This window comes from Aphelocoma coerulescens, chromosome 24 (genome assembly GCF_041296385.1).
Source record: "Aphelocoma coerulescens isolate FSJ_1873_10779 chromosome 24, UR_Acoe_1.0, whole genome shotgun sequence".
NCBI classification, from domain to species: Eukaryota; Metazoa; Chordata; class Aves; order Passeriformes; family Corvidae; genus Aphelocoma; species Aphelocoma coerulescens.
In genome coordinates, this window is record NC_091037.1 from 4837334 (window position 1) to 4861576 (window position 24243).

The 24243-nt window shown below is 53.1% G+C and overlaps 1 protein-coding gene and 1 long non-coding RNA gene across 4 annotated transcripts in view; one reads left to right on the forward strand and one right to left on the reverse strand.

Annotated features, from left to right (window-relative positions):
* LOC138098250 (protein CEPU-1) overlaps positions 1-24243 on the reverse strand; it is a 458933-nt gene that overhangs the window by 351870 nt on the left and 82820 nt on the right. The window contains exons 1-2 of one of the 3 annotated variants that reach the window (XM_068994681.1): positions 21543-21609; positions 10937-11019 (exon numbers count right to left, since the gene is read on the reverse strand). Coding sequence is in view for 1 of the 3 variants with exons in the window: in XM_068994675.1 (XP_068850776.1) it covers positions 1720-1795 (76 nt within the window). In the remaining 2 variants the exon portion in view is untranslated. Of the gene's footprint in view, positions 1-1719; positions 1797-10936; positions 11020-21542; positions 21610-24243 lie in introns of those variants that run through there. The other 2 variants (XM_068994678.1, XM_068994675.1) reach the window with 2 other exon arrangements.
* Positions 19625-20464, forward strand: LOC138098400 (uncharacterized). Its single transcript, XR_011146616.1, has 2 exons — positions 19625-19821; positions 20117-20464. It is a non-coding gene; the product is annotated as an uncharacterized lncRNA (long non-coding RNA).

Below are 24243 nucleotides of genomic sequence, written 5' to 3' on the forward strand. Positions count from 1 at the left end.
AGGAAGCAGGAGGGATGACCAGAGGCATGGAATAAGACTGCAAGGAAGCTAAGTCAGGAGCCCCAAAGCAAGCATTAAAAAATAATAAAATAATGAAATAATAAAATAAATGAAGCACAGATTCTGGGCAGGAGGAGTGAGCAGGGAAAGGGGCACCTTTATCCCTCCCCTGGGGGAGCCCCGACCCTTCACACCCCAGCCGGGCTCCCTGCAGAGCTGGCAGCCAGGGGGGCCAGGGCTCCCAGCCCCGGGGAAGCCCCTGGGATGCAGGAATGCCGGCACGCCAAGCAGCACAAGCGGGAAGCAGCAACGCTGGGAGAAGGAGAGAGCTCGAGGAGGGAGAGCGGGAGGAAGGCGAAGAGGAGCGATGCCTCGGCGTGTGATGTGCATGTTAAGCAGCCTGTGCCGGTCGATACCGCACGGGGGGCTCTCCCTCCGCAGGAGCGGGCCCGGCCTGCCCAGCAGAGAGAAGTTTGTGGTGGGAGACACCCAGGCACCATCTCTGCCCACACCGCAGCCCCCAGCCCCGCGCAGGCAGCCCCCAGCCCCACACAGGCTGGGCTTCCAGAGCCCACCCGAGCCTTGCTGCAGCGCACCTCGGCAGACGGGGGACGAGGCTGGGCTGGTTTGGACATTCCCAGCCTTCGGTGGGCACGTCGGAGCAGCGCTGAGGTAGCTGGATCCGGCTGTGGAGAAGGAGGCGCATTCACCCCCCCGGGGCGCATCCATCCTCAGGAGAACCCACGCTGTCCCCCCCAGGAACGCCTGCATCCCCCCCGGGGTGCATCCGTCTCGCCCAGGAATACTCGCACGGCCCCGGGGGTGCATCCGTGCTCCGAAGAGTGCCCGCATCCCCCCCCCCCGGGGGTGCATCCATCTCCCCGAGAAGTGTCTGCATCCCGCCCCGGAGCCCCGGGTCCCAGCCGCCCCCCGAGCACGGCGCAGCAGCCCCTGGCGCATCCCCCGGCGCATCCCCCTGCGCATCCCGAGCTCCCGCGGCGGCCCGGGGCAGGATGCGGCTCCATCCTCTCCTCCCATGGAGGAAACCCCGCTCCCACAGCCCCTCCAGATGGCTGCGAGGAGCCTAACGCGAGCTGACAGGCTCGGCGCTCCCGGCCAGATGGGGCTGGCTCCTGCCGCCTCTTCCCCCTTCCTTTTCCCATCGCTTTTTGCTCTTTTTTTTTGCCTTGCACAGCCCCCCCCTCTCCCCCAAGCACCATCCCCCGGGTGCGGGGAGGCAGCCGTGCTTATCCGGGACAGACTGGAGAAGGACTTCCCAACTCCCAGCCCGGCGGGAGCGGGGCTGCACCGAGTTTTTCGGACGACCTTGCTGGAAAAGCAAAGGCGTGGGGGGAGCACAGAGGATCCCCGCCCCCCCCCCCCCTCCGCCCCCCAGCCTGTTGGATCATTGATCCTGCCAGAATTACGCTGGGATGGCAGAGTCCTTCTGCACCCGCAAAAATAATCAGGACGCCAGGGGAGAAGTGTCCCCCCCCCGCCAGCCCGGTGCACCGGGAATTCCTGCGCCGTACCCGCATCCGCACCCCCCGCAACTTCACAGCGGGCTGGGGACCCTTTCCCAGCTCTGTCCCCGCTCTGAGGGATCCTCGTCCCCACTCTGAGGGGGATTCTCAACCCTCCCAGCCCCCTTAGAGGGTGCTGCCGTGGGACCGCGCATCCTCCGCCCGCCCGGGCTGCGTCCCCCGCGGCATTCCCTACCTTGAGAGAGGAGGAGCGCGGCCATCCCGGCGAAGATCACCCAAGAGACGGGGTGGTGCATTTTGGCCTGGGCCATCTTTTCCTCCTCCTTCCCCACTCACTGCCGGGCGGGGAAAGGTTTAAAATCCAGCGTTTCCCGGAGCAAAGCGCAGGAAGGGAGGCGGGGGGCGGGGGGGGTGGGGAGGGGGGGTAAGGAAAAAGGAAGGGGAAAAAAAAAAATAAAAAGGGAAAAAAGCACCGAAGGGTGGGGGAGGGGGAAAAAAACCCAAAAGAAAAAAAAAAGGGGGGGGAAGGGGGTCGGAAGGGGTTGCAGGTGCGAGGACAGGCGCTGCGTGCCCGCCGCTCCGGCCCGCACACGCCGCCCGGCTGCAACACGCCGCCGGCCGCGCACGCAGCCGCCCCCGCGCAGCACTCATTGGCTGCGGGGCCCCCCCGCGCCGGCACCCGCACCCCACCGGCACCGCACCCCCTAACCCCCACCGGCACCGCACCCCATCGGCACCGCACCCCCGACATCTACACCCCCCTAACCCCACCGGCACCCGCACCCCACCGGCACCGCACCCCCCTAACCCCCACCGGCACCGCACCCCCTAACCCCACCGGCACCGCACCCCCGACATCTACACCCCCCTAACCCCACCGGCACCGCACCCCCTAACCCCACCGGCACCCGCACCCCACCGGCACCGCACCCCCCTAACCCCCACCGGCACCCACACCCCCGGCACCCCCCAGCACCCCCACCCCCGGCATCTGCACCCCCCTAACCCCACCGGCACCCACACCCCCGGCACCCCCCGGCACCCCCACCCCCTAACCCCCACTCTGCCATCTGCACCCCCCTAACCCCACCGGCACCCGCACCCCCTAACCCCACTGGCACTCACACCTCCGGCACCCCCCGGCACCCCCACCCTCGACATCTGCACCCCCCTAACCCCACCGGCACCCACACCTCGGCACCGTCAGCACCCGCAGCCCCCAAACTTCCCCCCAGCATCCGCCACCCCCCCCCCCACCTCAATCTGCATCCCCCCACCCCAGCATCCCACCAAACTCCCTGGCATCCAGCACCACCCGCACCCCCTTGGCATCCACATCCCCTACATTCCCCTGCCATCTGCACCCCCCCACATTTCCCCTTTAGCATCCACACACCCCTATGGCATCCTTGCAACCCCGTGCCCCATAGTTCTTTCCCACTGGGGAAGAGGGTGAATCCCTCCTGGAGTGCCTGCAGCGATGCTGTGACTCAGTTTCCCCACCTGCACGATGGTGGGAAGGATTCACACCCCCCCCTCCCCCGTGTCCCACCTGCCTGGCCCAAAAGGAAGAGGGGCACCTGCTTCTGGAGGGGCTGATGTCTGCAGGACAGCCCCAACAAACCCCTTCCCCTTTTACACCTAAACCCATGTGGAAATGTCTCTAAAAGCAAATTTAATAAGGAAAAACTCTTCGGTTTGGAGCAGAACTCTCCTTTTAGTCCAGATCAAGGGTTTTTTTCCATGCTGTAACCATGCTCATCTGATTCCTCATACCAAGCCCACCTCCTGCTCTGAGCAGCATCTGGGCCCCTTGGATCCAGCTTAGGATTGAACACGCTCCTGTTACTTCAGCTCCTTGCACATGCCAACTACTGGTCCCTATTTCACACCACCAGAAATAAAACAGACTTTTTTCCAATTCAGGATTCCCAAACCAAACACATCTGTCCACACCACAGCCCAACATCAGGAGCATGACACTCACACGCCTACACAGAAAAGGTCCTTGAGACCAAAATCTTAAATTATTTCCACGCTTTGTCCAATAAAAAGAATATCTGAGGCTCTGAACCCCAAGACACCCCTTTAAAACAACCTAAATAAAAAATATCACATTAAATATTATTTTCATAAGTGATAGGGATGTCTCATTTCATTGCTCGAGGTAACTCACAGCCCCTTCAAACAACATTATAGCCAGAAAAAAATGACAAAGAAGGGAAAAAAATTAAAGATATCCTGCCTTTTTGTATTTATGCCTCCTCAGAGGCTTCCAAAAATCTGAGCTGTTCACTTTGCAATTCAGAAGAAGACTCGGCTGCGAACTCTTGGAAATCCAACTGTGTTTCTATCTCTATCGCCCGAGAGACTCTCCAAGTCACATCCAGGCCAGTCTTTCTGCTGCAGGAAGGTGACAAAGCACAGGTCCCTCTCCTCCAGCCCTATCAACAGCTCTGACAATGACTCAAATGTCAAACGTCAGGAGGGATTGGCAGCTCGGGCTGGATGTTCCCACCAGCCCTGTTTGATGCCTGCAGGTCCCTGCCACCAGCCAGCCCAAGGGTCACCTGTCCCCAGCCACGGAGAAGATGCATTTCACCCATCCCTGGGTGCTCCCCAACACCTCCCCTGCTGTGATCCATCAGTTTCCACGGGGGCTTGCCAAAAACGTGGCTGCTGTAAAGCTGCAGGCTGATGCAGAGGGCCCTTTGCTCTCCTTCCTTTCCCCCTCCCAAGGCTTGGCTCAATCCACAGACCTCCAAGAGGTCCAGTGGATCCAGAGCTCTCCACCACCACATGCTGGTACCACCAGGAGCATCCTACACCCTGCCAGCGCCTCCACCACCTCCCAGCTCATTAGGACGGGCAGAGCTAACGAGCAGAGCAGCACTGATGGCCCAGTCCCAGGCTGCACTCGTGGTGCAGCAGGATTCTTCACCAGGAGCAAATACCGGCTATGGGGTATTTAACCTTGTCCTATCCACCTCACGATGTCAGCGCTTGGAGCGTTCCTCCAGCACAAGCCCATCGCTGCCCCAGCCATCTCCAGCTGATGGAAAACCCTTGGAAAGGGGGAAGGACTCCTAACCCCGTGCCATCCCAACCTCTCCACTGCTTCCCCACCATCCCATCTGCATAAATTGCCTACAATAAGATGCCACAGAGCCATTTTTACCACCCTTGGCAACGCTCCTGCCTTTAACCCCAGCTTGCCGAGCCAGCGACGGCGCTCGGAGCAGCTGGAAGTGGTCGATTAGGTTAGTTTGGTTTATTACCAACACATTATGCTTTAAAAAACACAACTTCCCTGCCTGTTTGCCTAAGCAGGGAGAGCAGTTTCTAAGTCAGCCCTATGCAGTCGCTGCTCTTCCTACAGATTTGCTCCATGCATTATTAATCCACACAACGCTCGTTCCGAGCACGGATATTTACCCGATGCACCAGAGCAGCTCTTAAGGAGCCTTTGGCTTGTGGCTTTGTGGAACATCAACTTTTCATGTTGAACAGCAGGTGATGTTCAACAGAATGCCTTGCAATAAATGCCTAATATCGCCATTACACTCGTCCATATCTATGTGCTGGGCTGATAGGAACATGCAGATAGCAGGGCTGCACTCCTGAGATAGGGATGGGGGTAACAAGTTATTCATTGGAAATCATATATAAATATATATTTGTACCTGGTGTTAACCAGGGACACCATCCCTCTGCGCATATCGAGATGCAGAAGGCCCGTTTTGGCAGAAATTTCTGCAACATTTATATGAAATTCAATTTTTTCTGCCCCTAAATCTGAATAAAAGCCCAAAACACAACACCTTGGCTAAAAGTCTGCAGGGATAAAAAAAAAAAGTGATGTGCTGCTTTGCAAGGAAACCTCTAACTGGCTCTAAAAGGAGCACTGTGACCTTGCTGAACAGCACTGCATAATTTTTAATAGACATTTTTTGCTGGAACTGACATACTCCCAGGCATGGTTTTATTCCACTAACATTTTTTTCCAGAGGGAAATGCCATGTTTCATTGGATTTTTTTCATCATCCCTCCATATACATCCCTATAATTACTATATGCATTACAATAGCATTGGCATGCCTTTGATAAGATCCTGGTTCCATTATGTTCGACTCCGTGTGTACACCCGGTAAAAACAGTCCCTCCCTTGAGCTCTTCAAGTCAAAATAGAGAAAGCACAGGAAAGTGTTGAGACAAGAGCAAATTACTTCTCATTTTAAGGCTGGAAAAATAAGACTTGGGAAGGCTAAGCCACCACGAGGGGCCAGGGGGGGATTTTCCAGCTGAGCCACGAACAGAACCAAAATCTTCCCGATTTGGAGGGTTGCACCTGCTTCCCCTTTCAGTGTTACCCCATCTGAAATCACTTCTGCTTGTGGCTCACCAGTACAAGGGGAGAGTTAAGGCAACGCTTCCACCACTGCCAAAAATACCAGAGATGAATTTTGTGCAAAATGACCCTTTTTTCTTGACAAGGGGGAGAATTTTTAAAGCTCCACACACAGCCTGGCCCACGTGTCCACACAAAGGCGTTCCAGCACCCCCGTGCCCTGGCGTGCAGGGGACACACGGAGCCAGACAGACGCGTGCCCATGGGTGCCCGGCTTTGCTCCTTTAATTACACCTCCTACGGGTGAGAAAGATAAGCCCAAACGGAGCAGCTGCATGAAGGGAAGAAGCCTATAAGTTATTCATAAGTTCAGGCTCAAGCTCCTCTCTTGCTTTCACTCCATGACACCTTCAAAACATATTATTCATCTATTTTTTCCTCCTCTGGGAAGAGAGATGGTAATTGTAGTAAATATATCACTGCCAAGTCATCCTCGCAGCCTCCGAGCCTGCACGGCGCGAGGGGTAGGGATCTGAGGCAGCAGATTTGGGATGCCTGGGATCCGTGAAGGACATCCTCAGGCTGCCGTGGGGACCAAAGCACTGGGGGAGAGCCTTCATCCACCCCCATCATCTCCACCATCCCATCCTTTGGGATCAAAGCCCCACAATGTCCACTGAGCACCTGCAAAGAGCGAGTTGTTCGCAAGACTTTTCCACATCCAGCCCAGCAGAGCTCAGACTGGGACACCAACTCCCTCGGGATGCTGCACCCCATTTTCATCCCATCCCGGTGGCACTTGGGTCAATTTTGGGCTCCGTTTCTGTCTCAGAAATAAAAATAAAAGCCACTCTCACCAGGATCCCTGCCTGCAGAGAGCCTTTGGAAACAAGAGCCACAGCTCAGAGGTTTTGTTTGCCCTCTCAAGGCTGTTCCAGACAGAATAATGCTCCTGCCAACTGAAGCAGCTCTCCTCGAGCTCAAGAGGTTAGTTTTTCTGAATGCAGCGACACGGATCCTCGTCTCGGCCCCATAGCACAGAGGACTGTTGTATTCCAGTGCAAAAATAACCCTGAAAGCAACATCTATGGCCACACCAGGGAGGGGAGAGGGCTCCGGCATCGGCGCAAGGCGCCTGGGGGGAGAGAGAGACACGGGGCATGGATTTTATTTGTCCTCGATTCCCAGGGAGGTCATTTACTGCAGTGCCCCTGGCACTTCCCCAGCCCTTTCTAGCACACTTGATTCTTGTGAGTTTTCTTAATCTCATCTCCTTCATTGGTTATTGCTCTTTCAGTGCTGAACTCAGCAAGATCGCCCGTGTTTAGAGAAAGATTAGCGCTGAGTACATTAAACACGGTAATGCCATGTACTGTAGGGCACCGGGTCAGCGCCCCGGCCCCCAGCGCCCACAGCACCTGCCCAAATCCCAGGCCTTCGGCTGAGGCGGCTTTTAGCTACGTCTGCAACACCTCTCGCATCCCAGCACCTCGCAAGGAACCCTTCGGAGATAAAAACCTCAGCAGCTCTAGCACTGAGCACATCTTGTCTCCCCTTCAAATTGAACCTGGAGTTGGACTTGATGGGATCACCCCACCCAGCTCGGGATGTTCTGTGGCTCTGTGAAGGCAAAATAAGTGCTGAGGGACAATGTGGTTTTTGCAGCAGAAGAAGCAGAAAGGAAGGGTGGATGGAGAAGGGTCTGGATCAGCCAGGCAAAGTGCCCACCCGGACACAAGGAGCCACCCAGAACCTTCCCCGGCTGAATGCTCCCAGCCATCCCAAATCTGCAGGCTCAGGGGGAGCAGTGACCTGCAGCCCTGCAGGAGGGCAATGCCCACAGTGCCAAGCCCTTATCCAGTGCACAAGGATGGGGCATCTGTGTTACCTAGGGAAATGTTATTCTCTGGGAGGTTTTATTCTCTACATAAAAGTCCCGATTTCAAGCAACACAGAAGCAAACCAAGGTGGTAGGAGCCTCTGGAGAGGTGCTCAACGGCCGTGCTCTTCTTGGTCCCACTGTTCCCTTCATTCATTCCCTTCCCCCAAACAAACCCTTTTTCTCCGTATTCCAAAGATATTGCAGGGATGCTTTCCAGTGCCCACCCGCCAGAGCACGTGCTGCCATCAGTCCCCATCCCAACCGGACTCTTATCGTGGCTCACCACCTCCCATCCCCGCTTTCCAGCTGACTGAATGTCTGTTTACCTACGGATTACAAGGAGGCAACAAGGCCGTGTGGGAAGAGGCACCGTTGCATGGGCAAAGGCTCTGCAAACAGATGGCTCGAGGAGATAGCGGCTCTTTGCTGCCTTGTGCGTGCTGCTGGGCTTGAGGGTGACACAGCCCTGGCACATCCCTACCTTCCCTTCCTTTTTTTTCCCCTCTTCAAGTTCCCTCCCCATCTTGGGGAGTGAAGACAAAGACTCAGCCAGCTGCCCAAGTCTGTCCTGGAAGGTGTTGGAAGACATAGTCGCCCTCAGATTTTTGTGTTTATAGCCATCCCTTCCAAACTGATAATGAGGTATTACATTTTTAGGGGGGGGGAAACTCTTGCACAGCTCTTTTCCAGCTCCTCTGAAGCTCAAGGTCACAGTGAGGTGGCTCAGCAGTGACCCACGACACCAGCTGGACTTGTGGCAATAAAGAAACCTGCAGCCACCTTGATGTCTCAGACAATCCCACCTTGAGAGAGCTCTTTGGGAGCTGCGAACAGACAGAAACCCACCCGATGTTATTTACTGATGGATATTCTCCTTTCTGGAAGGTGCAGCAGTGGCAACACCTTTGTTGAAGTGGCTCAAAGCCACCCAGCCCCTGCTCTGCTCCCGAGAGCCGGAGCAACACCTCTGGATCCAGCCCAGCCTCCCATCACCAGCCGAGCCCTGGCAGGTCTCAAACACCGGATCCTTTGTACTCCAGATGAAGGAAAAAATAAACGCGCATGTTACAAAACACTGGCTGTGATGAAAGCGCCATTGGAGACCCTGCAGACTGTCTAGGGATTTTTTTCCCATCTAATTCACATCTCCCACTCTCCATCTGCCAAAAGAGAAAGCCAGGTAAACCAGCCCTGGGAGGAACGGGATTCATATTCCCCGAATAACCCTCATTTGCAATTTTAGCTTCTCCCGCTCATCCTGCCACCCCAAACTAATTGCATTCCCCACACCCCCCTCCTCCTTCTCCCCCATCCCAAGCTTTAGAAGCCCGTGGTGTTATACAGCAGGCTCAAAGCATGTTCGAGATTAGTCCTGCAACCTGCCCGGCAGAGTCAGAAAATTGAATGTGGTAGGAAAAAAAAGGGAAAAGGGGAAGAAAAAAGGAAAAGAAACCAGAAAAAAGAGTCAGCTCTTGTCAGGAGTGTGGTAGTACAAGGAAGTAATTTTTCTCTCCCCATTTCAGCTGGACGTTGCTGTTTATGTCCGCTGCATCCTTTCTTCTCTGCCGTGCAGCTGTAGCATTGGAAAATTGGAGAGGGGAGGCACGGGGGGGGGAAGGCAATAGCAATTGAAATTGGATCCTATTGAATTTTCAATAGGACACCAAAATATATACATATTTCAGCATGCGATTGCATGGACGTGTAAGTCAACAGTGGAATCTGTGAATGGTCGTTTGGAATAATTACAGTGGGGGGAAATCATCGGAATAATGAGCAGTTGCTCCCAGAATATTCAGGGAAATGAAATGCCAACTGCTGTTTATTAAACAGGGCTTTATTTCCAGTTTAGGGTGTTTGGGATGGAATTAGGTGGCAAACACACAGCGTCACTGAATGACTGGAAAACCGGGGATGAGTGATGCTGCTCAAACCGCTTTATTCATTCCCTCCGTTCTTTCCCTCTTTCTGCCTTTCTTTGTGTTTTCCTTATCCTTCCATTCCCTTTCAACCACAGCAGCCTCTGGAAGGGGCTGTCAGGCAGCTCTGATGCCACAGGAGGAAGAAGGATGGTCTCTGCCCTCCAAGCTCCCCATGGACACCAAGGGATGCCAGCGCTGGGCCGGAGCAGCCGGCAGGAACGAAAGGGAGTGAGGTGGGATGGCACCGAGAGAGCCAGAGGGTCACCACTAAGCTGCTGAAATTTCCAAAAGCTTTGACGTTTTGGGTTAGGTTTTTTTCCCCACCAATATCCTTGGGAAGATGCTGCACAGCCTGCCCACACCCCCACACCTCCAGCACTGCCTGGCACACACTCAACTTGTTTTCTTTAACAAGACCATAAAAAGACGCCCTGCAGCACAGCAGAGAGCCCGAGCACGGCCACCAGGTTTGGAATGTCCACTCGAAAAATTAGCAGGAAGAGCACACAACCCTTACATGAAAACCAGGTAGGTTCTGAACACTTGCATTTAGGGAGAAATACGAATGTGACACCTAACAGACATTTTGTAACACGGGTCTCAGCTTTGTGAAATAGAAGGTAAAACGTCAGAAAGCCGTGGAAGCCTCAGAAATACAGAACCCACAGCATGCTGCAGGTTGTTCCTGCTGTCCCCACATCCCAGAGGGGACTGGAATGAGGATGTTGCATTTGGATCCCGATGGAGAGCAGAAGGGAGCAAAAGGAGGGGCAGGAGACCACTGGGGAAAGGAGATGGGGAGCACTGAGTCCTCATCATTCTCTCCCTCCTCCCAACTCTTCCCCAGCTGCTCGTGCCTCCTCCCAGCACCAGATAGACTGAGAAAGGAGAGATGAAGTTTTAAGGAGGAGGAAGTGCCTGTGTGTATATGCACATGACTTAGACATCTCAAAAGATTTCACACTGTATTTCACATAATTCACGTTTCTAAGCTTCTCCCTTTGCAATGCAGGAGGTGAGCATAAATGAGACAGGCCAAAAGCCTTATAAGCTTTGAAACATCTCCAGGTTTTCGAAATCATATTGAAAATATTCCAGTTCTGGATGGAACAGGGCTACCTAATGCCAGCCAGATGAAACCACGCTCCCAAAAACTCCCTGTGCGGGCACTTCGCACCTCACAGGCACAGGATAAACCACCCTCAGGGCTTCGAGGAGTGCTCGGTGCCCTTCAGGCACACATCACCTCGTAATCAGAAAACCTCAAACCTGGAGAAAACCAAAAGCAAAAATAAGGTACCTCAGAGATGTCTTCTCCTCGAGGCGATGCAGCATCCAGCATGGCCAGAGAGTTGGTGTGGCTTCAAATCAGCCTGGTCCTGCCTGCAATGAGAAGAGAAGGATGCTCATCCCATGCAAAATGCAGAGAATTTTACTGTTTCTTGCTATTTTAGTCACTGGAGGAACCAGTAAAGCTATTTTGAATAACTTTTTATGAGCATCACAAAGCGGCCTAAGGATTCACATAGAAACCTTCCCTGTTGCACAGAACCCAGAGCTGGAAAATCCAGGAGCTCCACAGCAGTTTTGGGGCCTGTCTATTTTGGGGGTAACACTGTCCTCAAGCACTGAGCACCCTCTGCTCACACCAGGATTTGTACACAGGGATGCAGGAGAAGTGCCTGGCTTAAGGCAGGAACAGAGCAGGGAATCCTGGCTTTGTCCCAGTATAAACAGGGGCCCAAAACACTCAGATCCATTGGGGAAAAAATACAGACTGACAATTAAATGTACAGACTATAAAATAACACCACAGATCATCGAGAGCTCTGCCACATCCCTCTGTCCTAACTCACAATATCTCTTCACCCTCTGCAATTCCCTGGCCTCTCTTTCTCTGCCAACGCCTCTGCTCTGCAGCAAAGCCAACTTCTGGCACTGGGAGAAAAAATAAAAAACCTAAAAAGCCCCACAACAAAGCAACGATCCAACACAATAAAAATAAATTAAAACCCCTAGAGGACACTGAGGAGAGTTGTGGCTCCTTTTACTGCGTTTTCCAAGGTGCTGTTTAAACACAGACAGGGGAAGGTGCATAAATACATCAGCTCAGCCCTCTGGCCTGCAGAAGCGTTGGCAGAGCACAGAGAGCACTGGGAGCTGGGATAATTACACCTCTGTCTCCCTCCAGCCACAGCCCTGCCTGGCATCTGCTCCCAGACAGCTCCTCCAGCCCCACACAACGGCATCTCAGCACTTCTGTGCTGGAGCGGGAGGGATGAGAAAGAACTGGGCAAGATGATATCAAGTTGCCTTCCCAAATCATCCACTCCTGTGCAAAAAGGGTCAAAACTGAGTCATCCTGGCCCTCATGGCTCCAAGGTGTGGGTTTGCATCCCATTCCAAGCCCCTGCCATGGGCAAGGACACCTTCTGCTATCCCAGGTTGCTCAGAGCCACATCCAACCTTGAGCACTTCCAGGGATCCAGGGGCAGCCACAGCTTCTCTGGGCGCCCTGTGCCAGGGCCTGCCCACCCTCACAGCCAGGAATTCCTTCCCAGTATCCCATCTAACCCTGCCCTCTGCCAGTGGGAAGCCATTCCCCCTTGTCCTGGCACTCCAGCCCCATGCCCAGAGTTCCTCTCCAGCTCACACGGAGTCTCTTTAGGCACTAGAAGGGGCAACATAAAATCCCAAAATGGTTTGGGTTGGAAGGGACCTTAAAGCGCATCCAGTCCCACCCCCTGCCATGGGCATGGACACCTCCCACTGTCCCAGGCTGCTCCAAGCCCCAATGTCCAGCCTGGCCTTGGGCACTTTCAGGGATCCAGGGGCAGCCACAGCTGCTCTGGGCACCCTGTGCCAGGGCCTGCCCACCCTCCCAGCCAGGAATTCCTTCCCAATATCCCATCCAACCCTGTCCCCTGTCAGCCCAAAGCCATTCTCCTTTGTCCAAGCTCCCCACCTGGATGGCCCTGGGGAATCAGCCCACTCACAGCACCAGGAGTTTGGGCAAAGCCTGTCCCTGTCCTCCAGATCAGCCTGGTGGAAAGGGACACTTGGAAATTCCTGGCACACCCTCCGGCAGCACCGGGGCAGGATAACCCAGGGCTGCTCTGATGCTGCCCCTGACCGCAGCCTCCCTCCTTCCCTGATCCCTCCTAATGCGATAACACTCAGCATAATAAATATTGTTAAAAGCAAAAGTCTCTCTGGAGACTTCGGGTCTTCGGGCGCAGGTGTTCGGGCTGTGGTAATTGCGTGAGTCATTCATTAAAGGAAATGCAATTTAAAATCTATTACATTCTTTAAAACACAAAGCTTTTGATTTGTCCCACCCACTTCTGGCCCAAGCCCAGCAGCATCCAGGGTTCTCCTGTGCTTAGCAGGACTATTCCTGCAGTGGAGCAGCACGACACAGACCTCACCCTCTCCCATTCCCTGAATCCTGCTGGCTTGTAAAATCTCCCCTCGGTTTTGCAAAGCCCTTTTAATTTCTTTTATAATTTTCAGCAAATAACCAAAAAGGGGAAGTTGAAAAAACCTGGAAGATAAAAGAGGATACATCACCCCAATCTATGAGGATAAATTGGATGATAAACCACAGCCCAGCTGAAGGACACAGAGAAACCCTGTAGTCTGGGGTGGGGAGGGGGAGAGAAAGGAGTTTGATCCAAGAAAATGCCAGGTGATTTCTCCCAGCAGGGAAAGGCACCTCAATAACCAACAACCAAAAAGTTAAAGACAGACAAATTAAATACAGCACAAATGTTTAGCAGCAAAGGTGATTAACCTTTAAAAGCCAGTACCAATGGCAGCCCTGGGTTCAGCATCTCCCGAGATCCTTAAATCAACCCTGAACACCTTTTCAGAAGATTTATGTTCGACAAACACCAAATCCAAGGCTCAGGAAAGAGGTATCTAATGACTTTCCAGGGCCTGTTTGTGTGATCTAAAAGTCCCTTCTGGCCCTAAATTCATTGCAGCACGGCAGCTGATCCTCAATTGATCTTGGGAAGCAAAATCCTGCCAGTCCATCCCTGAAATCAAGACCCAAAGTTGGTCATTGAAGTTACCACAATCTCCTGAAATTCAAATGGGAGAAAGGTTCAATCAAACCTTCTCCCTCTGCCATATCCTCCTGTGCAGCTGCAGGTGACTTTTGGGGAGAATAAAGCACAAAAGGGTGGCTGCAGAGATTATCCTTGAGGATAACTGAGAATATGTTGAATTTGAGAATATGACTATGGAGAATAATCTGAAGAAGAGGAAGACTAGAACAAGCTTCTAGGTCCAATTTTTCAATCCAGACAAGAAATAAGTTGACCCAAGCAGCTGCCCTGGCTCTGCAGGTACCCAAATGCTGTTGACAATGAGTGGCTCAGTGCCATCGGTGAGGACAGGTACCAGGACAGGTTGTCCTGCTCCTTGGGCAGAACAAGCAGTGACAGAAAAACCACTTTAGAGCAGTGTAATTGCAACGGCAGTGGGAGTTTTGTGTACACAGACCTACTGGCAGAGGGAAAAATCACACTTGCAGCCAGCAATATTAGAGTGGCAAACACTCCCAGTGCCAAGGTCTGCTGTGGCTCCTTCTCTCTGCCTTTTCTTTCCAAGAGGATGCCCTTCATTTGCTCTTGCCCCGAGCTCAGTGGTTCCCAGGAGTCACTGGAGCTTTCTGGAGCTCACCTTGTGGTCACTGTGCACCATCCCCACATCCCCCAGGGCTCTTGCACAGCCCAAAGACACGAGTGTGGAGGGGCAGGATGGTGCCCAAGACACTTCCATGGTCACAGCACTGGGTGAGGCGAGTTCCAAACACCCAAACTCAGCACAAACACAGCACATGGGTCTCACCCGAGCGTTCACCTGCCACAAGGAGAGCCCAGCCCAGCACCACCCTCCTGTTCAGGTCTCCCTTCACTGCTGATTTATGTCAGCAGCCACTTCCAGCACAGACCCGGTTGCAGCCCCCATTCTCCCCTTCTGCTCCATGATCATGGAATGGTTTGGGTTGGGAGGGACCCTAAAGCCCATCTCAATGCAACCCCTGCCACGGGCAGGGACATCTTCCACTGGACCAGGTTGCTCCAAGTTGCTTTGAGAGTCTCAAACCTGTATAGTAGAGAAGTAGCTGGACTCAGAACCCAGTGCCAGGACCTTTCCACCCTTACAGAGAAGAATTTCTTCCCAATATCCCACCTAACCCTGCCCTCAGGTGGTGGGAAGCCATTCCCCCTTGTCCTGGAACCACACGCTCCTGTGAAAAGTCACCCTGTGTTTGTTCTGGGATCACTTGCTTTTCCAGCAAAAGATTTCCCTGCAACACCAGGATTCCTGTCTTGTCCCGAGCTGGGCTCTCTCCAGGAAGTTTCACCTCTCTGAGCCTCTGCCACTGCTGTCCCCGCTGTGGATGTGCACGAGCTCAGGGCACGCAGCCAGTGGAAACACGAACATTTAATGGACGAGGCTTGATGGAGGACCTGGCAGTGCTGGTTAATGGCTGGACTCAACGGTTTTTCCAACCTTAATTATTTGATGATTATAGGATTTAGCCTTTGCCTGGCTGCCTGTGTGGCACAAGCAATAACCTGGAATTCAATGGCTCCTTCACCACACACCAGGGCTAAAACCTCAATGGTAGCATTTTCCTTCCCCACCAGTCCCATTATTTCCAGCTGGTGAGTGCTTCTCCCTGCCTCGAGCACACTTCTGCCTGCCAAGCCCCATGCACACCCTCAGCATTCCCACAGCGCTTTTAAGAGGATCCCACCGCTCCAGTTTCCAAGAGACAAACTCTCCTGACTTGTTCCTGGAGGCACTGGTGGAAATCAGTGATGTCTTCTCCATCACAAGCTGGGAGGGGGCTGCATTTACCCTTGGAAGAGCTGGGCCTGGAGTCAGCAGCAGCATCCCTCTGATCCAAGCAAGATCAGAAACGGTGCTTTTGGAGAACCACCAGCGGATCTGACATGCCTTGTCCCAAGCCGAGCGCTGTTTATCCACAGCTTGACTTCCAACAAAGCCACAGGATGCCCACGGCAGCACAGAGATGCTTTGGTCTGTGGAGGAGCCCCGTGGTACCAGCGAGGCTCTGAGCCCCAGCCTGCACCCCCCTGGCTGCCGATTCATCCCTTCGCAGGCCAAGGCAATCTGGAAGCAGCACCTGACTCCGGCCTGCTCGGAGCAGCTTCCAAGCAGTTTCCTGGCTCTGAAAAAATCCCGGCGAGGACTTGGCTGCTACAACACACTGTGAGGGAGCAGGGAAGAAACCCACATGTCGCCTTGTCCTCTTTTTCCCAGCCCAGCCCTAGGGCAAGGGGACAAGATGCCCCTGTGAAGAAACAAAATCCCAGCATGGAAAATCCCCCAGGAAACTTGGCAGGGCTTTCCCAGGAGGAGGCAGGGAGCCGAGAGCTGGAGCTGCTCACCAGCCGCCTGCTGAACGTACCGAAGGGGTAAATTAAATTCATTCATCTCATCCCAGCTCACAATGGCAGCGTTTTCACCCAACACACACGTTTCTGACAATCAGCTTAATTTACTTCAATAATAAATGAAAAAAGGAAGTTTTCCTTTATAACGGAAATCGGGACTAAGTGCCACGGCGCTTTTTGTGTGGATTTTTTGGTGGGTTTTTTTTAAAGCAAACTACTCAACTCGTTCTCTTTAAATAAAATGATTCCTTTATCTATTATTCATTTGAAATACAGAAGGAGGACACAAGAGACTGGAAGCGCATGGTTTGTTTCTGACACCTCTGGAATAGTTTTTAGGAAGACAAAATGCACAGAGCTTAGGGGTTTGATAGTTAGGAGCCCAAGACTTCCATTTTCTCTGGTTTATGATTTTATAATGTTGCCCATCACTCCGGTGCCTCCACGCAAATCTTTGCTGGTTGAACCTGTGGTATTTTCTTGCTGAGATTGCTCAAGACCAGCAGGTTCTGTCCTGTGCCCACACGTGTGAGATGCAGCTACACAGATTTACACCAAACCATGATACAGGCGACTGTTACAGCCAGAAAAAACTCCAGCTTCAGTCAGGATATTCCATAGGGAAGCACTCCTCGGGATGCAGCTCCTGAAATGTTGGTTATCCCCCTCTTTCAGGTGTGGCCTTGCACCAGGTACCCAGAGCAGCTGCAGACCTGTCTCCTTTCCATCCCAGCAGGCAGGATTCACCTTCATCCCCCTCCATATACTTTTAACACAAATATATAAGACATACTCAGGGCTGCCTTTATCAATGGAGAGAGAGAGACCAGCACCTCCAGAGGGCAATCCATCCAGCCAGCCTGTCTGGGAGGAGATGAATGGCCTCTGGAGATGCCCATTTCTCTCCACCGACCAGGAGGGAGCCCAAGGCGACAAACCCCAAACGTTGACATCCAACTTTTAGATGGTCAAGTCAGAGCAGATTAATCCAAGCCATTACTGGGGCCTTTAATTTTTGCTGGCTTGATTTACAAGTGCTTGCTCAGCACGTTGAGTCCCAATGTCACAACAGAGAGGGGGGCCCTAAAGAGTTGCTCGTCCTCTTCCCACCTTGGATGTGACCATTTGTACTCTGCCACACACCTCACAGTATGAAATGCAGATAAAATAAGAATTATTCTCGCTGCAAACTTTCTCTTGGAACTCGAAAAAGTGAAAATGTTCAATTAAGGTACATTGTTACCAGAGTTTGTAACACACTTGGAGACGACAAGCTCTTTCTAGAGGAAGAATGTGTCATTATCCTTATTTTGTAGGTGGGGAAATGGCTGAGTCATGAATAAAACACAGGTCTGGAGCCAAAATCCACTGTTCTGTCCCTGTGAAACCCAACGGTATCCTGGGCTGACCCCACAGTGTGGGCAGAACACTGAGGGAGGGGATTCTCCCCCTCTGCTCTGCCGACACCCCACTGCAGTGCTGAGTCCAGCTCTGGGGTCCCAGCAGAAGGACCGGGAGCTGCTGGACAGAGTCCAGAGGAGGCCCCGGAGATGCTCCAGGGCTGGAGCCCCTCTGCTCTGGAGCCAGGCTGGGAGAGCTGGGGGTGCTCACCTGGAGAGGAGAAGGCTCCAGGGAGAGCTCAGAGCAGGGCCTAAAGGGGCTCCAGGAGAGCTGGAGAGGGACTGGGGACAAGGCATGGAGGGACAGGACAAGGGCAGACAGGGCAGGGATAGATGGGATAATGGGAAGGAATTGTTCCCTGTGAGGGTGGGCAGGCCCTGGCACAGGGTGCCCAGAGAAGCTGTGGCTGCCCCTGGATCCCTGGCAGTGTCCAAGGCCAGGTTGAACATTTTGAGCACCCTGGGATAGTGGGAGGTGTCCCTGCCCATGGCAGGGGTTGGAACGAGATGATTTTTAAGTTTCCTTCAAACTCAAACCCTGCTGGGATTGTCTGACTCCAGCAGCAGCAGGGTGGGGATGGCCTTGCCCAGCATGGCAGAGGCTCTGGCACTGCCCACGTGCCCTCTCGGCTGTAGCTGCAGGGGGACAGCATCCCAAGGACAGCTTCCAGCCCTTCCTCACAGCAGTTCACCACGCTCCTGTGTGGGACAGACCTGCCTGGAGCCCACACCACATCTGTCTTGCATCCTAACTGGATGCCTAATGGATGCCTCCCAGGGACTAATTAGGCTCGAGACCCCGATCAGTGCTTGTGGGTACATTTCAAGCTGTTTCCCACCGCGTCTATGAGATGAATCCAGCCCTTGGCTATTCAGATTTTGTTAATTGCAGCTATTCTGGAGGCACAATGGAGCATTTTTTATTCCTGCAGCATTGTGTGCTAGCAGGTGGATCCCATTACTGTCAACTGACAGCACCACATCCCTGCCCTCCCAACACCACGGCTCCCACAGGTGGGATCCTACAGCTGCAAGGAGGAGCTCCTTGAAGAAGTTGTCTTCTACAACGAGCAAAAGCCTGGACATCTCCTGCTTAACACAGGAGCTCTTGCTGACACCCTGCCCGACCTGTTCACTCAGCTGAAAATTGCAGCCTCACCTCTCTCCGGCTGGGAATGCACTTCCCTGCTCTCGGGGTAATGAAGTCCAGGTTCATAAAGCAACGCACACAGAGCTGGCCCTAAGTGTACCCTTAGATCACCTTCCCAGGGTTTTGTCCATCTACCCACAGGCCACTCAATTAAAAGTTAATTTTTCCCTCAGCAGTCCTTGCTCAGCCAGGGCAGAGGGGAGACCAGAGCAGGGGCTCCTCCAGGGCAGCCTGGGGCAGGCCTTGCTTTTGGCCATGGTTCCCCTGGGCTGGATGCTTGAAGTGGCTCCTGGATGAAGCTAAGAGGGTTATTTTGGTTTTCTTTTGCCGTGTAGAGCCATTCTTCTGGAAGAAATTTTTACCAGTTCCCAAGGATTTGTGCTCATTCCTACTTCCATGAGAGCCCTGCAGCAGCAGAGCTCTGCCCACAATCCAGAGCCTGAAGAGGCAGTGATTTATCCCAGGCAGGGATGGAAAAGTGAAGGACAATGCACTGTGGAGCTGAACAAAGCAGAGACAACAAGACCCCACCCCCGCTCTTCACTTATCCCATCTCACACCCATTCCATCACTTCTCCTCTGTCCTTTCCCTGCTCCAGCACTCCCAGCTCCATCCTCCGGCTGGGCTCCCCCATCACAGCCCCCATGGGTGGCACACGGAGCTCCAGCTGGGCTATGGATCAGTGTTCGTGGGCTCTGGGTAAACTTTGGCTGGGAAGGTTTCATTAGGCTGCCCCGCAGCCGTTACATCAAGTAATGGAACACATCCATCTCCTCCCGCTCCTCCTCCGCAGCAGCCAATGGCAATCGGGCTGAGGAGCGTTAATCAAGCCGTGAAAATCATTGGCACCTCATGAAGAGAGACCCCGGGGGTGGAGAGAAACCCTGTGGGGTGTGTGGCAGGGCTGGGGGGCGGCAGGGGTGGCTTTCTGCGAGGAGATGCCGGACATTCATCTCTATCTGCACTGGCAGCAGCTCCTCGGGGATGATGTATTTAAGAAGGGAGAGCCCTGGACCTTCACAAGAGCCCAAACCTCCCCTCTGCACCTTGCAGATGTTTTGCAGCCAAAGGAACAGGGGAAGGGATTCAGACTCAAGGGGGTGTGGAGCTTCTGAAGCCGACGTTCCGCATTTAATCAAGACTAAACAAGCCCTGTCACTCTTCTGAGAGTGGCAGCAAACAGCCCCAGCCTCACAGGTGAGCAGTAATCTCAATAAAGTCATGCTCCAGTACCTTCTCTTTAGCCCTGCTGAAGAAACATCCCTTATTACAGAGCTCATACACAGGATAGATATCAGATCCCTCCCTCTCCTAAGCCTCAATATTACCCCAGAAATTAATATTTTCTACAGAGATTAAGTCCAGGTGCTCCCAGGAGCGCTCCAAAAAAAAAAAAGACAACAGCAAAACAACCCCCCCCCCAAAAAAAAATTTCAAAAACAGTTCTCCCACAAAGATGATAAAAAATTAAAACCAATCAATATTCCCACAGCAAGAAGCCAACAATTTTTGAGAACAATTTTTGAGACTTCACCCAGCAGCACTGCTGTGGATCCTCATCTCCCAGCTCGAGGCTGCATTTCCCAAGGATCTATGAACTCCTTGGACACAAGGAGCCACCAACCCAACCCGAGCTCAACCAAACATGAAGAAATTCAAACATTTTGCCTCATACAAGGTTGGAAGTTTCTGGGGAGGAGCAGATCTGAGACTCAAGAGCAGCCTCTAGTTTCAAAGGCCAGTACTGTGCTCGGCCCTGGACCCTCCCCTGCTCCAGGAGGTTTGCTGACCTCAAAAGGTGCTGTTGCCATTCTCTTGGAAGCAAAGCTCCTTTTTTGTAGCAGTCCTTCCATGTTATTTTAGCAGCTGCTGTCTTCCAGGCTGCTGGAGTAAGAGATTAATGCTTTAATTATCCCATCCGAAAGCTGGGAGGCTGAGCTTGTGGATGGTATACGGCACTGACTCCTGGCACTTGTGGATCTAGAGGGAGTACACACTAAAATCAAGCTGGAATCCAAGTGAGGAATAAAAGTGGAAAAAGAAGTAAGACAGCAATCAGAATAATGTGCTTTTAATGCCCAATATCTCACAACCAGCTGGGGCTAGAAATTAAAGCTTCCTGCTTGTTGCGAGTGGGGGATCCTGTCTTGCAAAGAGTTTCTCTCTCCCATCTCCATCCCTGCTGTTGCAGGAGGCACCGATGCTGAAGTTTCCTGCCTTTGCTCCATGCTCTGGAATGCAGCCATAAGCACCTGATCATCGTCCTGTCCTCTCCCAGACAGCTCAGGGGTGCATCCAACTGCTCCTGCATCCCCTTCCTTGGACACAGCCCACAGCATCGCAGGGGGCTGCTGCTCCTCCAGCATGGACAAGGATCTAGGAGAGGACAACCCAGCTGGGTTCCTTCATTTTCCAGCAGTAATGCCTCTGTCACACGTGGCACCTCTGGGGCTGGCTGATGGCACAGCTGGAGCATCAGCACAGCTGGTTCTGCATCCCTGCCACCTCTGCATCCCTGCCATTTTCCTGTTTTCCTCCTCTCCTCTTCCACTCCTCATTTTTCTCCCTCTGCCTTCATTCTCTCACCACCTCAACCTATTTTTCTCTCCTCTCCCTGCTCCCCACCATCCCTCTTCTCTGCTCCCCCTCCCTCCTACTTAGGAGGAGATCAATATACTGGGAATGCTGACTAGGGAATTAAATCCAGCCAGCCTGTCTCTTTGAGAGACCTCTCACTAATCAGCTTGGATGGATTCCTATTCCCCCCTCCACTCGCGAGAGAACCTGCAATGAATTCCTCCATCCCTGGTTCCTGTCGGCCTGCACACAAGGAGGCAAATGCCTCTCTCATCTGCTCTGCACTCGGCTTTTCTTCTCCATGTCTGGATCAAGCAGGTTGGAGGCAATAGCAGCACTACCTTGCCTGCTCCTATTTTCTCTCTGAGCTGTGATCCCGACTGGAATGCTGTCCGTGAGTGAGTAATTCTGTCCTCTCAGCTGTGGGCTCCGTCTGTAGCACGTGGGGCTTCTGTGCTTTGGCACGTCTCTTCTCAGAGCACAGCTGAGAAGGAGAATGGTGCAAATCAGGCTTTTCAGGGGCACATTTATCGTCCTTCGTGTCTCTCAAATGAGGAGTTTCACAGGAATTATGCTCAGGGATGTGCTGCCGTGCCTGCCTCGCTCAGGGCTGTCCTCTGCCTCGCTCTGTTAGAGGGGATGTTCAGGCAGAGGCTCCCCAAACACCAGGGGCAGGGCAGAGGATGGAAACCAGGCAGCCCAGCTCGCACAAAGCTCTCCAAACCCAGCCTCATGCTGCAAAGGTTCTGCCATAATGGCTAAATACTGCCTGGATTTCCATCCTGCACTGACTTCTGCTGCTCTGAAATCTGCTTGTTTGACCCCAAACCACAGCTGACACTTCCCACTGCCTTTTCCAGCTATTTTTTATCACAGAGTTGTGAAAAGGTTCGGTTGGGAAATGTCGAAATGTTTCTTTTTGACATTTCAGCTGCCTGACATTCCTGAACTGCAGTGTTTAACTTGGGCTTTTTGGGCTCAATCAAAGCATCAGGTTGGGATTTGGTTCCTGCAATGCAGGAGAAACATGGATACATGACAAGGGAGCAGGTGACCGGGATGGAAACCTGGCCCATGAGGCCCATGATCCAAAGTATGATCCCCTGGGCACAGCAGATGGATTCACACATCAGTATCCAGCCAAAGGAAAACTTTGGCTTGCTTTGATGAAAAAAGATGCTCCGATTTCAGCTGCCCAAAGCCGATCTCGCTAGAGCCCTTGGAGCAAAATAATATGGAAGGGGGGAACACCGAGTCCTCATAAACATAATTAAAAACAAAAGTCAGTTCTGTAGCCTCTCCGTGTTCCTCAAACAGGCAGTCCCATGAGCAGCCCAGCTAATGAAGCCTGGCTGCCTATGGATCGGTGTCTCACGGCTCAATTCTCTGATGTCTAATGAGGTGCAAGCTCTGATCAAAGTTTTCCCCCAGCGTTAGGGAATTCATAACAATGCACTCATCTGGGAACACACTCATCCTCCGAGGCTCCCCAGGATGAGCCGCTGCCTCTCCTCCCACAGCCGCTCTCGCTGGGTGGTTTCTCAGCCCCTCGCCAAGCTGCCTACACCAAACCCACAACCTGTGGCTGCAGTTTGGTTGAAAAGACTGAAAAACATCACAGTCACTCACACAAAGCCCCAGGGAACCCGCTTCCCCAAAACTCCAACTCCGAAGAGTTTGCCAGAGACTTCCCAACCTCTGATGCTGCAAGGTGGGCACTTGAGTCATTAGCACGATAAGGGAATGTGCAATTAGTGATAAGCAGATTGTGATAGGACGGGGGAAAAGGTTTTAAACTAAAAGAGGACAGATTTGGATTAGATGTTAGGAGGGAATTCTTCCTTGTGAGGGAGGGGGAGGCCCTGGCACAGGGTGCCCAGAGAAGCTATGGCTGCCCCTGGATCCCTGGAAGTGTCCAAGGCCAGGCTAGAGCAACCTGGGATAGTGGAAGGTGTTTCTGCCCATGGCAGGGGTAGAACTGGATGAGCTGTGAGGTCCCTTCCAGCGCAAATCCTTCTGGGGCTGTGTGTTGCAGCAGCAGGACAGAGCCCCTCTGATCAGAACCTGGTGTCTCACCACCATGGATCCAGCATTTGCATCACCCTCTTCTCTCCTAGAACCACAGGCAGTAGAAATGCTGGAGAGTAGGACACCAAAAAAGATTTGAGGTGTGTGGGTGGAGAAGAGATCCTGTTTGGTCCGAGGGGAGCCAGGCAAGGAGCTGTAGGAGCTCACCAGCTGCTGGTCCTTTATTATAACAGAGGATCACGACTGATGCAGAAGTAATTTCCGTGCATGGCTGCCTACGCAGGATGCAAGTGAAGTGAACCAAACTCTGCGCCGACATGTGTACGACTACGCCTGTGCGCTTGAACATGCATGCAAACAAGCTCTGCTCCTCCAAACCCTCCCATAGGCTCATCTCTGCATCCAAATGAAGCAAAATCAGTGTTTACCAGCATTTCTAGAGCTCACTGACAGCCAAAATACAAGATTTCAGCTGCTGAGGCCCTCCAAGGATTATTGTGTTTGTAGTGCTGGGTTTTTCATCAGCCTTTTCAGTCGCTGGCAACGATGCCAGAGACAAGCGGGACTGAGCAGGGCAGGACACACCGTGCCTTGATGTGTGCCCACTGTGCCCAGGACAGATGGGTTCAAACAGACCAGAGGAGTCTGTGCAAGCCCCAACAGCACAGGGAGAACCTCAGCAGGCCAAGGGAGGACACAACGGGAGTGGAAACAGAGCTTTTTCCCAGCCACAGCCCCAGGTCTGTTTCACGAGTGAGAAGATGCACAAGGCAGTGTGAAGGTGCAATTCCCTGTTTCACCATTCCCTCCAAACCCAGCTCACTGGGACCATTTAAAGAATCCCAGGATGGCTGGGATTGGAAGGCACCTTAAGGACCATCTCCTTCTACCTCCCTGTCACAGTGGGCAGGGACAATTTCCACTAGACCACGTTGCTCCAAGCCCCGTCCAACCTGGCCTTGATCAGTTCCAGGGATGGGGCAGCCTCAGCCCAGCCACTCTGGGATTGTTTGA